Consider the following 13043-nt stretch of genomic DNA (forward strand, 5'->3'; position numbering starts at 1 on the left):
GATTTACTCGGATCAACTCGAATACTCGATGCTGATACAAGATGACCCAGAAAACTAACTTCACGCAACCAGAACTCGCATTTACTGAACTTCGCATACAACTGTTTATCTCATAAAATGTAACAGTTCAGTTTTGACCCTAGTCGAAATAGTGGTCTCGAGACCATAAATTTGAGTCTGAAGAATATTTTAATATTATTTTTTGTGTCTGTGATATGTGAATTTATGTCTGTGAAATTTCTGTGATTTAATTTGTCCTTTTCTGTGCTTAATTATGAAAAAAGGATTAAATTGCGTAAAGTATAAAAGTTGAGTGCTAATGTTAAAGCACCTAATTGGCTTGGCTTTTAAAATAAAGGTCCTTGCATGTCAAATTTACCATTTATATTAAAACAATGATGGACATTAGTGGTTGAAAATTTGATGATATATGCCAATGGCAAAATGGAGAAATGATTATTAAAGTTATTAAATGAAAATGAACATGAAAATGAAGCCATTTCATGCATGTATTGCTGAAAATACAAAGAAATAGAAAGAAGAAGACCATCCTAGGGTTTGGCCATTGATTTGGTTGATTAAGGTATGTACTTTGGTTCGTTTTTGATAATTTCTACATTTCTATGATCGTTGCTTCATGTTCTTCAAAACCCATGTCTGAATTTCTGTTTTTGTTAAAGATTTCATGAAATTCCATTGTTGATATCATGAGTTTTGTGATGTTTTTGAATGAATTATAAAGGCTTGGTAGATGGTTCATAAGTTTTGTCTTTGAGTTTTTGATGAAATTGAGCTATTTGGGTTAAATTTTGAAAATGAGGTTTAGAAGGACTAAATTGTAAATTGAACATGTTGTATGGGCTTATATAGAAGCCATGAAAATTTGGCTAGCCCTTGTTGCAAAGAAATTTTGCATATTGGTGATTTTGAGAAAAAATGGACTAAATTGTCAAAGTGTAAAAATGTAAGGGCTAAAATGTAAAGTGCCCTAAATATGTGTATAGATTAAATTGAATGAAATGAATGATTGAATGGTTGAATTTGTATTGTATTAGATCAAGAAAAAAGAAAATCGAACTTAGATCGAGGGAAGTCCAAAATAGTTGAATAGACGTCTCGTTTTATCCGAAATCCATTCGAGGTAAGTCAAATTACAATTACGTGTTAAATTGAAATAAATTTTGTACATATAAACTGTAATCTGTATTGGATGGCCTTGATTGCCTGATGAATATCTTTGGAGTAAAGTATGATAATATGTTAATATCTGAAAAGCTCTGTATGTTTCTAAGAAAAGTTGACATCTGTCTGAGACATCGTGTAAGACCGTGTCTGGGACACAGGCCTCGATTGAGATTTATGTATAAGACCATGTCTGGGACATCAGCATCATATCTGATTTCATGTAAGACCATGTCTGGGATAGAGGCATCGATATTGAATTACATGTAAGACCACGTCCGGGACGTCGGCATTGTACTTGTTTATGAGCATCTATATCGTTTCTGACCCGTCTGATGATAGCGTACGAAATCTGAGTTTGAGTATATGAAATGTATAACCTATGCAGGTATGTTTGTATCGTACTAAATTTCTGAATATGAAAAACTCTGTCTCTGTGAATTATTTATGGAAATGAAGCATAACATATATGCAAACAAAGGAGCATGGTTAAGTTTAGGAATTATTCTATGAAATGGTTATGAATCTATATGGGTGAATTGTATTTTTATGCTTTAGTAGTTAGACCAATTGTATTTGGCTTACTAAGCTCTTTGTAGCTTACTCTGTGTGTTTACTGTCTGTTTTACAGTTATCGTAGCTACTGAAGGCTCGGGGATAGTCGAGGATTGTCACCACACTATCGAACTCATTTTGGTACTCTTGAATGTAAGAGTATGCCCAAAGATCAATCATGAGATGGTTGTAATAACATACTTGATTTATCATGTTTATTGATATAAGGCGTTGCCATTATTATTTCAGTTTTTTTTCTTTCTGAGTACATAAATAAACTATTTTATAATAATGTCCTGATGATAATATGATTATTCTTAAAAGATCCTTAGTCAAGTATTACTGTTGGCTAGGACAACAATAATGCATTAAGACTAACATGTAGTTGATTGATGATAAAGAGTTGTCATTGATATGGAGTGTCAAAATCAATGCATGAATATGTGTGTTAGAGAACAACATATTGGACTGACCTGCTATGAGTATGTTTCTTGGATTATTATGTAATTGTCACAACATTACTCATAGTGATTAATATGTATATGATCCTCATACTTGAGATCATCATTATCCCAACATCGTGAGTTGTATATTTTGATATAGTCAAACGAACATCGTAACTGATTGTTCTATAAAGACTAATGTTGGATATACCACAATCTATGTAGAGGGATATGGTTGATCAATATAGGATAAGTCCCTCCTACATAATGGGAGTAATATCTGAGGCCACTTGATTGAGTGAGACTAGAAATGCATGGCCATGCTCAAATAAGTTGATATGAGATGTCATACTTATTTGTGTATCATAGTTCACTTAAGGTATCATGAAACATGGGATAGACTATGCAAGTGTGACTATTCCATGACTTGTGTCCACTCCAAAGATATAGGACTTAAGGATTAATGCATGAAAGGTTAATCACAAAAGGTTATGTCGAATCATGACTTCTCGTAACTTAGGTAGCAATGATGCATTGCTAGATGCCACTCATTGTTTGTAACATTAGAATCGTCCTAATATTACTGCTAACATTACAAGAACCTATAGGGTCACACCCTATGGTTGAAATGAATGGAGTAAAACATAGTTGCTATTATATTCTGATTGTCAGATGAATTAAATTAATTATAGAATTAATTTAATTGGGCAATCAAATTGTTGAACATACTATACGTACAAGGATGTTGTACACATAATCAGAACATAATTTCATTAGTATATGAATTTAGTTCGTATATAAGTTTAAATAAATATAGTTTACCGAAATCTTTATTATAATTAATGTAATTATAATTTTCGGTTAAACATTATTATATTTATTTTAATGATGACTATTATGTTCAGATTAATTTTAATGAATTAATATTCATTAAAAAGATATACCAATTAAAAGGGTGTTATATATGGCAAGGGTAAAAACCCTAAAGAGATAATATATAAATAAGCTCGAAACTATGCTAAAGGGTCTAGCAGCCGTCAAGCATAAAAATCACTGAAATAGTTTCTGAGATTTTTCTACCGTTCATTGTCAACTGGGTGAACTACGTAGAGGCCGACATCGAAAAGGTTGCGACTTGGTTCGATAGTGGTTCAGGATTACCGTTGCCTAGGCGTCACTGTCTACTCAGATTGAAGTTTTGGTAATTTCGAAACCTTTTATCACCCCGATACATTCCTTACACATGGATCCATGGTTTGGATCGCCGGAATGTTTTTAATTATTTTATTTTTCTGCTGCGCCTTAGAGGCACCGGCTTTCCAACATTGAAAGTGTAAATATTTTAAAGTATGGCATGTATAGGCTAGAAGGTTTATGTATTAAGTTTGGAATTGTAAATACAGGTTATGCAATAAAAGTTGGCTATCAGATGGTATATTTGTGTTAAGTTTTGGTATGGTTTGAATGAGTTTTGAATGATGATGAAATAGTTGTAATGAAGCATGTTTTGAGCATGAAATTGGCTAAATATTTTGTATGAATGTTGTTTAATTTGGCTTGTAGGAATGACCCATAAAAGGGGTGGAAAATTGGCTTAAACCAAGCCTGCATTGTGCCACACGGCCATAGCACACGGGCGTGTTTGTTGGCCATGGGCTTAAGTCAGTAGCTAGCTAAGAATTACACGGTCGTGACACACGGGTGTGTCTGTTGGCCGTGGGAATAAGTCAGTATATAAGCTCTGTTTTGGCACGGCTGGTTCACATGGGTGTGTTTGATGCTCGTGTAGGGCATACGGCCTGGTCACACAAGCATGTGACCTCTATAGAATTGAAAATTTTTAAAAGTTCTAAACTTTATGAATGTATTCGGTTTAGTCTCGACTGTCTCTTAAAAGTACATTTTAGGTCTCGTAGACCATCTTAAGAGATGATTGCTTATGAAATGATGTTATATGATATCTGTGATTCTGAATTGGTTTGAAATGTTCTGTCTGTCTGGTAATGCCTCGTAACCCTAATTCGATGTCGATTACGGGTTAGGGGTGTGATCGCAATTTTCGTGACAGGTAAGTTTTAAATATTTATAATTACTCGTTCTTGAAACTAACTATTATCGCGATGTAAGCAACTGTACCTATCAAACAATAGTATAGTTTTAGTAAGACCAGATTGTCGAACCCAAAGGAATTAAAAGTACTAGTAATGACTGTCTTTTTATTATCTAGCCTAAGAATAAGGTGGTTTTGTTTGGATTGACAAATGCACCAGTGGCTTTTATGGATCTGATGAACCGTGTGTTCCAACCCTACCTAGATCGGTTCGTAGTGGTGTTTATAGATCATATTCTGGTGTATTCAAAGACCGAGGCTGGGCATGATGAACATCTCCGAGTTGTTCTGCAGATTTTGAGAGAGAAGCAATTGTACGCCAAGTTCAGTAAGTGTGAATTTTGGTTACGAGAGGTGACATTTTTGGGTCATGTGGTATCTACTGAGGGGATTAAGGTTGATCCTCAGAAAATTGAGGCTGTTTTGGTTTGGAAGCAGCCTTAGACTGTATCAAATATTCGTAGTTTTCTAGGACTGGCTGGGTACTATCGAAGATTTGTTGAGGGGTTCTCTCTGAATGTCGCGCCCTTAACTAAGTTGCTATGTAAAGATGTGCCATTTATTTGGACTGACGCGTAGTAAGAGAGCTTTGAGAAGCTCAAGAAAGTTCTGACTGGGGCTCCCATCTTAATACAGCCAGAGTCTAGGAAAGAATTCACTGTCTACAGCGATGCATCACATGTTGGTTTAGGATGTGTGTTGATGCAAGAGGGTAAGGTGGTGGCTTATGTGTCACGTCAGCTTAAGACGCATGAGATGAACTATCTAACGCATGACTTGGAATTGGCTACGGTTGTATTCGCCCTAAAAATTTGGAGGCACTACTTGTACAGTGAGAAGTGTATCATATACACAGATCATAAGAGCCTCAAGTATCTCCTCACTCAGAAGGAGCTAAACCATAGGTAGCGTAGATGGATTGAGCTGCTTAAGGATTATGACCGTTCGATTGAATATCATCCTGGTAAGGCTAATGTGGTAGCCGACGCACTGAGTCATAGAGTCATGACTGATCTGAGGCCAATGTTCGCTCGTATCAGCTTGTTTGATGATGGTACTTTGTTGGCCGAACTTCAGGTTAAACAGACGTGGTCGAAATAGATTAAGGGTAAATAGTTGAAGGATAAGTCACTGGGTCCTCAATTCCAACAGATAGAGAGTGGGGAAACTTCAAATTTTGGGCTGAATGGCGAAAGAGCACTGTGTTTCCGTGGGAGAGTCTGTGTACCTAAGGATATTGAGTTGAGGCAGTCTATACTGCAAGAGTCGCATAGTATCCCTTATGCTATGCACCCAAATGGAAATAAGATTTACAGAGATCTTTGTGAGGTATATTGGTGGCCAGGGCTTAAGCGTGATGTGATCGACTTTGTGGAAAAATGTCTGACTTGCCAACAGGTTAAAACAAAACATCAGTTGCCTTCTGGGTTGCTTCAACCAGTTAAAATTCCACTGTGGAAGTGGGAGAGAATGACCATGGATTTTGTTAGTGGGCTGCCCTTAACGTCTTCTAAGAAAGATTCAGTATGGGTCATCGTGGATTGGTTGATCAAAATTGCCTATTTCATATCGGTTCGTACAGATTATTCATTGAGAAACTGGCTAAGTTGTATGTATCCGAGATGATGCGACTGCATAGGGTTCCAGTCTCTATAATATCTGACAGAGATCCTCGCTTCACATCTCAGTTTTGGAAGAAGCTGTACGAAGCACTGGGTACAAGGTTAGACTTCAGTACTGCGTTCCATCCTTAGACAGATGGTCAGTTAGAGAGGGTGATTCAAATACTGGAGGATATGTTAAGAAGTTGTGTAATAGATTTCTGAGGCAGTGGGGAGGACTACTTGTCGTTGGTAAAGCTTGTGTATAACAATAGCTATCAGTCTAGCATTCAGATGGCACTTTACGAGACACTATATGGTCGTAGGTGTCGTACTCCTTCTTGTTGGACTGAGTTAGGCAAGCGACGTGTTTTGGGCCCTGAGTTGGTTCTAATACTGAGGATAAAGTCAGATTAATTCGAGATAAGCTGAAAGCAGCATCAGATAGACAGACGTCGTATGCGGATCTGAAACGTAAGGAGATTGAGTATTCTGTGGAGGACTTATTTTTCCTTAAGGTCTCACCATGGAAGAAGATACTGAGATTTGGACAGAAAGGCAAGGTGAGCCCAAGGTTCATTGTGCCTTACCGCATACTAAAATATATGGGACAGGTTGCCTATCAACTTGAGTTACCTCCAAAGTTGGACCGGATTCATGATGTGTTTCACGTTTCTATGTTAAGGCGATATTGTTCTAATCCTACACATATCGTTTCGACTAAGGAGATTAAGGTTAAGCCAGATCTGACCTTTGAGGAGGAGCTAGTTCAAATTTTAGATCATGATGTAAAGGTCCTGAGAAGGAAGTCTGTCCCACTGGTTAAGGTACTATGGCATAATCACAGTTCTGAGGAAGCTACGTAGGAACCCGATGAGGCAATGTGACAACAATACCCTCATCTGTTTTGAACAGGTAAATTTCGAGGCCGAAATTTTCTTTTAGGAGGGTAGAATTGTATCAAGCCCACACTGATACTGGATTGGTACGGAAACGGGCTTAAGCCCAAATTGTTTTGCTTACAGACTGATTGTTTATTGTTAGGGATCACTCACTGAGTTTCCATAAACTCACCCTTCTGCCTTCCTATGCAAGTAATCCTTGAGCGGGTCGATGTTGCGAGGGACTCGATGGAGGCCACATGATTGATTTTGGTTATTGTTTCAACTTTTATGCTTTTAGTTACTTAATTTGGGTTTTGGTTGTAATAAGGGCTCTTAAAGTTTTATTTTAATTTGGGTTTTTCAATTACTATGCTTTACAACTTCTAGTAGTAGGACGCGAATTTTCAAAAAAATATAAACATTTTCAAAACACCACGTCATCACAAATAGTTTCAAAAGCTTCCGCTACAAACAAAGTTTTAAAAGCGTAATAACAACCTAAAATGAATAAGCAATGGCTGAACCTGCTCGAGTTTTCTTTTTTCTATTATTATTCATCAAACAAGATATTTAGAAGTTTTGTAAAGGATCAGCACAAAGGTTTTTATAATGTACAGATTTCTCGAACAAAACGATGTTTTTCAAAATACACTTCAATATGACATCGCAGATTTGGCCATAAAGTCCAAGCCAGGTTTGGGGTGTTACACAAACAACTACTTTTGTAACACAATTCTCAAGTGATTGGTATGCTCAAATTCATCTCGTGAATAAAGCAGAATATCATCAATGAATACCACAACAAATTTGTCTAAATACAATCTAAATATACAATTCATCAACTCCATAAAAATAGTAGAGCATTATTTAACCTAAAAGGCATAACAAGGAATTCATAATGGCCATACCTTGTTCTGAAAGCAGTTTTCGGTACATCCGACTCTTTAACTCGCAACTAATGATAACCCGATCTCAAATCAATCTTTAAAAATATTGTAGCCCCTTTCAACTAATCAAATAAGTCATCAATCTGCGGTAAAGGGTATTTGTTCTTTATAGTCACTTTATTCAACTGTCTATAGTCGATACACATGCGCATCGTGCCATCTTTCTTTTTCACAAACAAAACTGGTGCGCCCCAAGGAGAATAACTCGGTTGTACAAAACCTCTGTCTGCCAAATCTTGCAACTGAGCTTTCAACTTTTTTAATTCTATTGGAGACATTCTGTATGGAGCTATCGATATCGAAGTTGTTCCCGGTATTAATTCAATACCAAATTCAACTTCTCTGATCGGAGGCAATCCCGGTAATTCTTTTGGAAATACATCCGAAAATTCACAAATAGTAGTATGGGTTCAATCTTTGATTCTGACACTTTCGTATTCAATACGTATGCAAGATATGCATCATATCCATTTCTCAAATATTTTTGAACTGATATAGACGATATATCATAGTAGGTAATTCATTTGAAACATTAGACTAAAACCGAAGAATCTCACCATTTTGACATTTCAATATGATAGTCTGCTATCTACAATTAACAACTATGTCATACATAGTCAACCAGTCTATACCCAGAATCAAATCAAACTCATCGAACAGTAAAAGCATCAAGTCAGCATGAAAACAGTAACCCCGAATCATCAAAGGACAATTCTTACAAATTTTATCAACTAAAACAAGCTTGCCTAAGGGGTTCGATACTTTAATTACAAATTCTGTAGAATTTACATGTAAACTCTTTTTAAATACTAAATTCATATAGATATATGAATGGGTTGATCCAGGATCTATCAATGCAATTATATCAGTATCAAAAAGAGAAAAAGTACTGGTGATAACGTCTGGTGATGATGCTTCCTCTCGTGCACGTATAGCATAAGCCCTAGCAGGTGCTCATGCCTCGGATCTCACAATTGAATCTCTCGTAACACCTCGATTACTACTCACATTTCTTGTGTTTCGAAGCGGTCTCCCTCTAGCAGTCGTGTTACTTGTTTTCACTGTTTTTTCTCTTTCAACTGTGAACTTTTTTGGACAATCCCGGAGAAAATGATCAAAAGATCCACATTTAAAGCAGGTTCCACTCACTAATCTGCATTTACCTTAATGTCACTTATTGCAATGTTTACATTTAGATCCAGTGTTTCTAACACTTCCCACACTGGCCACAGATGTCGCCTGAGGTTTTGAACTTGATTGTCTCACATTTTTGTCTCTGATAGAAATTCTCGCAGAGGATGTAGAACGAGGATGATATTCTCTAAATTTTTTTGATGCTGACTGATGTATTTGCTCGTAAATCTCTTTCTAGACTCTCTAGCCTCAGAATCGGGTTTTCTTTTCTCTTTACAAAGTTCTTCAGGTTTACAGGCTCGGTCAAACAGAACAACAAACTCTTTAAGCTCAAGAATTCCAACCAACACTCTGATTTCGTCATTCAATCCATCCTCGAATCTTTTACACATTATAGCTTCAGAAGAAACACATTCATGACCATATTTGCTGAGTCGTACAAACTCTCGTTCATATTTTGTAACTGAAATACGGTCCAACTTCAATTCAAGAAATTCTTTTCTCTTCTGATCAATGAACCTTTGGCTAATATATTTCCTTCTAAATTCAACTTGAAAGAAATACCAAGTGACTCACTTTGGCAGAACTACAGATATCAAGGTATTCCACCACTGATACGCAGTATCTTTCAACAATGATACAACACACTTCATACATTCTTCGGGTGTGTAGGACAATTCATCGAACACCCGAATCGTGTTCTCAAGCCAAAATTCAGCCCTCTCAGGGTCATCATTAGCAATGGCTCTAAATTCCTCAGCTCTGTGTTTCTGAATTCTATCAACAAGTGGTTTATTTAATCTCAAAGGATCGATACCTTGAGGAACTACTGGGATCAATTGGGGAACAGGTGGGGGTGGAGGTTGCGAAATAGCCAGATTTGTATGAATGTACTGTGCAAACCACTCATTAATATCTGAAAGAAAGCTTCTTTAGCCTCACCCCTGATACTACTCGTCACAGGTCTAGATTCAGTAGGCGCTGCTCCTTAAGAGGGAGCTGACGCGTTGCTTTCTACGTTGTCTGCTACAGCTCATTTGGAATCCATTACTATATGAAAACACATTTAAGAATGTCAAGAGTCATCACACTATCACAGTTTTAAATATGGCATGTATAGCTAAACTCACATACGCTACGTTAGTCCTAGAATCAACTAAACTGCAGCTCTGATACCAACAAATGTAACACCCCTAACCCGAAACTATCACGGAATAGATTAAGAGGCATTACCAGACCTGTAACTTAATTCAAAACATTCATTTAACAAATTTCATCTCACTTCAGTAACCATCATTCATTCATGTTCAAAATGTATTTAAATGAATTATACAAAGTCTTAATCATGCATGACTAAATTGATACCATATAAAAATTTCAGAAGCTTAGGAAATTTTCAACTTTTCAAGTGACACATGCCCGTGTGAATAGGCCATGTGCCTCACACGGCATTAGACACGCCCGTGTGTCTAAGCCGTGGCAAAATAAGGCATACATACTGACTTGCCCACACAGCCACAAGACACGCCCGTGTGCCAAGCCGTGTGAAAATTAAGAAGGCTACTAACTTGGATCACATGGACGACCACACACCCGTGTGCTAGCCCGTGTGCTACACACGACCGATAGGCACATCCGTATATCTAGGCCATGTCAAAACTGTAGGGTATACTGACTTTAATTCATAGGGTACCCCAGGGGACACATGGCTGTGTAACATGATCATGTGTCGCACACGGCTGAGACACACGCCCGTGTCCTTACCTGTATGGACAAAAACAGGCCATTTGAAAAGCCAAATTTGTCACCTTAAAACATAAGCATAGTTCATAATTAACCACATTAAAACAACTTATTTGGCAACCAAATTTACCAATTCAATACACATTATAAGCCATATCCAAACTTACCATATACATATTACCTACATAACCACATATACAACTCATTCATCTAACATCTATATCTATCAAGACTTCTTTGCATAATTTTATTCAAATATTAATGTAACACCCCTATCCCGTAACTGTCGCTGGAATAGGTAAGGGCATTACCGGATGAACAGAACATTACAGAACAATATAGAATAACAGATATTAAATATCATTAATACAGAGGCATTCATCAACAATTCATTCATTAAGATGGTCTACGAGACCTAAAACATACATTTAAGAAAGGTCGGAACTAAACTGAATACATTTAGAATTTTCAGAACTTAATCAAATCTTTCAAAACTATTAAGGACCAAATCTTTCAAAACTGTTAAGGTCACACGCCCGTGCAACCAGGATGCGTGCCTTACACGGGCATCAAACACACCCATGTGAACCAGCCGTGCGAAAATAAAGCAGACATACTAACTTTCACCCACGGCCAATAGACACGCCCGTGTGATACTTGGCTAGCTACTGACTTATGCCCACGACCATATGACACTCCCGTGTGTCAAACAAGTGTGATTTTTAAGAGGTTACTACCAAACAAACAAGGCCACAAAGCACCCCAGTAGCCCTTGACCGTGTGGTACAAATCAGGCTTGGTTTAAGCCAATTTTGCCACCCCTTTTTGGGTTCAATCCTACAAGCAATAATATACATCAATCATACCAAAATTTTCAACCAATTCTATGTTCAAAATGGCCAAATCAGATTAGAACATAGCACATTACAAACATACACCAAAACTATGCACAAACTTATCATTTCTTAGCCAACTCTCATTGCCTAACATATATACAATTCAAAACGTACATACTTAGACATTCTAGCCTATACATGTCATACTTTAAAAATTACACTTTCAAAAGTACCAAAATAAGTTTGATAGTGTGGTGACGATCCTCAACTATCCCTGAGCCTTAAGTAGCTACGATAACTGTAAAACAGATAGAAATCACACAGAGTAAGCTACAAGGAGCTTAGTAAGCCAAATACAATTGGTCTAACTACTAAATCTTAAAAGTACAATTCAACCATAAAGATTCATAACTATTTCATAGAATAATTCATAAACCTAACCATACTCCTTTGTTTGCTTATATGTCGTGCCTCATTTCAAAATTCCATACATATTTCACAGAGACGGAGTCTTTTATATTCAAAAATTTAATACAATACAAACATACCTGTATAGGTTATACATTTCATATAATCATTCTCATATTTCATACTCTATCGTTAGACAGTTTAGATACGATACCGATGCCTCTATCCCAGACAGTGTCTCACATGAAATCAGATACGATGCCAATGTCTCAGACATGGTCTTATACGTAAATATCAATCGAGGTCTGTGTCCTAGACACGGTCTTACACGATATCTCAGATAGATGCCAACGTTCCTTTAGAAGTATACAGAGCTTTTCAGATACCAACATATTAACAGAATTTACTCAAAAGGTATTCATCAGGCTCTCAAGGCCATCCAATACAAATTAAAGTTTGTATATGTAGAATTTAATCAGTTTAACATGTAATTGTAATTTGACTTACCTCGTACAGATTTCGCACGGAACGTGTCGACTATTCAACTATTTTGGACTTTCCTAGATCTAAGTCCGATTTTCTTTATTCTTGATCTAATACAGTTCAAATTCAACCATTCAATCATTCATTTCACTCAAAATAATCCATGAACACATATTTAGCGCACTTTTCATTTTATCCCTTACATTTTCACACTTTGACAATTTTGTCCATTTTCCACAAAATCACAATATGCAAATTTCACCAAGACTTTAGCTTAGCCGAATATACATGGATTCCATACAAGTCCAAATAACACATTTAATTGACAATTTATTCCTTCAACACCTCATTTTCACAAATTAGCCCAAATAGCTCTATTTCATCAAAATTCAAAGACAAAACTTATAAATCATCTACCAAGCCTTTATAATTCATCCAAAAACATCACAAAACTCATGATATCAACAATGGCATTTCATGAAATCTTTAACAGAAATAGAAATTCAGACATGGGTTTTGAAGAAAACAAAGCAACGATCACAGAAATGTAAAAATCGTCAAAAACCGAACAAAATAGACTAACCTATTCACTCATCAATGGCCGAATACCTTGAAGCTTTAATGGCTTCCTTTTTCTTCTAATTTTCAGTAAAGATGAAGTATATTGGAAATATTTTATGCTTTGGTTTTATTATAATATACATTAATAAACCATTT

The 13043-nt window shown here is 36.4% G+C and overlaps 1 protein-coding gene across 1 annotated transcript; it reads left to right on the plus strand.

Annotated features, from left to right (window-relative positions):
* Positions 1–5295: 5295 nt before the first annotated feature.
* Positions 5296–6308, plus strand: LOC121211378 (uncharacterized). Its single transcript, XM_041084137.1, has 4 exons — positions 5296–5367; positions 5443–5688; positions 5913–6013; positions 6122–6308. Exons 1-4 carry the CDS (start codon positions 5296–5298, stop codon positions 6306–6308), a joined length of 606 nt encoding a protein of 201 aa, XP_040940071.1.
* Positions 6309–13043: the final 6735 nt, after the last annotated feature.

Source organism: Gossypium hirsutum, chromosome A12 (genome assembly GCF_007990345.1).
Source record: "Gossypium hirsutum isolate 1008001.06 chromosome A12, Gossypium_hirsutum_v2.1, whole genome shotgun sequence".
Classification (NCBI taxonomy): Eukaryota; Viridiplantae; Streptophyta; class Magnoliopsida; order Malvales; family Malvaceae; genus Gossypium; species Gossypium hirsutum.

What these genes read in the sequence shown, in the direction of transcription:
- LOC121211378 (XM_041084137.1), top strand. Translation starts at nt 5,296, where the DNA reads ATGACTGATCTGAGGCCAATGTTCGCTCGTATCAGCTTGTTTGATGAT. An exon ending in AATGTCTGACTTGCCAACAG is followed by an intron (nt 5,689 to 5,912) that starts GTTAAAACAAAA and finishes TATGTATCCGAG; the next exon opens with ATGATGCGACTGCATAGGGT. An exon ending in TACGAAGCACTGGGTACAAG is followed by an intron (nt 6,014 to 6,121) that starts GTTAGACTTCAG and finishes TTTCTGAGGCAG; the next exon opens with TGGGGAGGACTACTTGTCGT.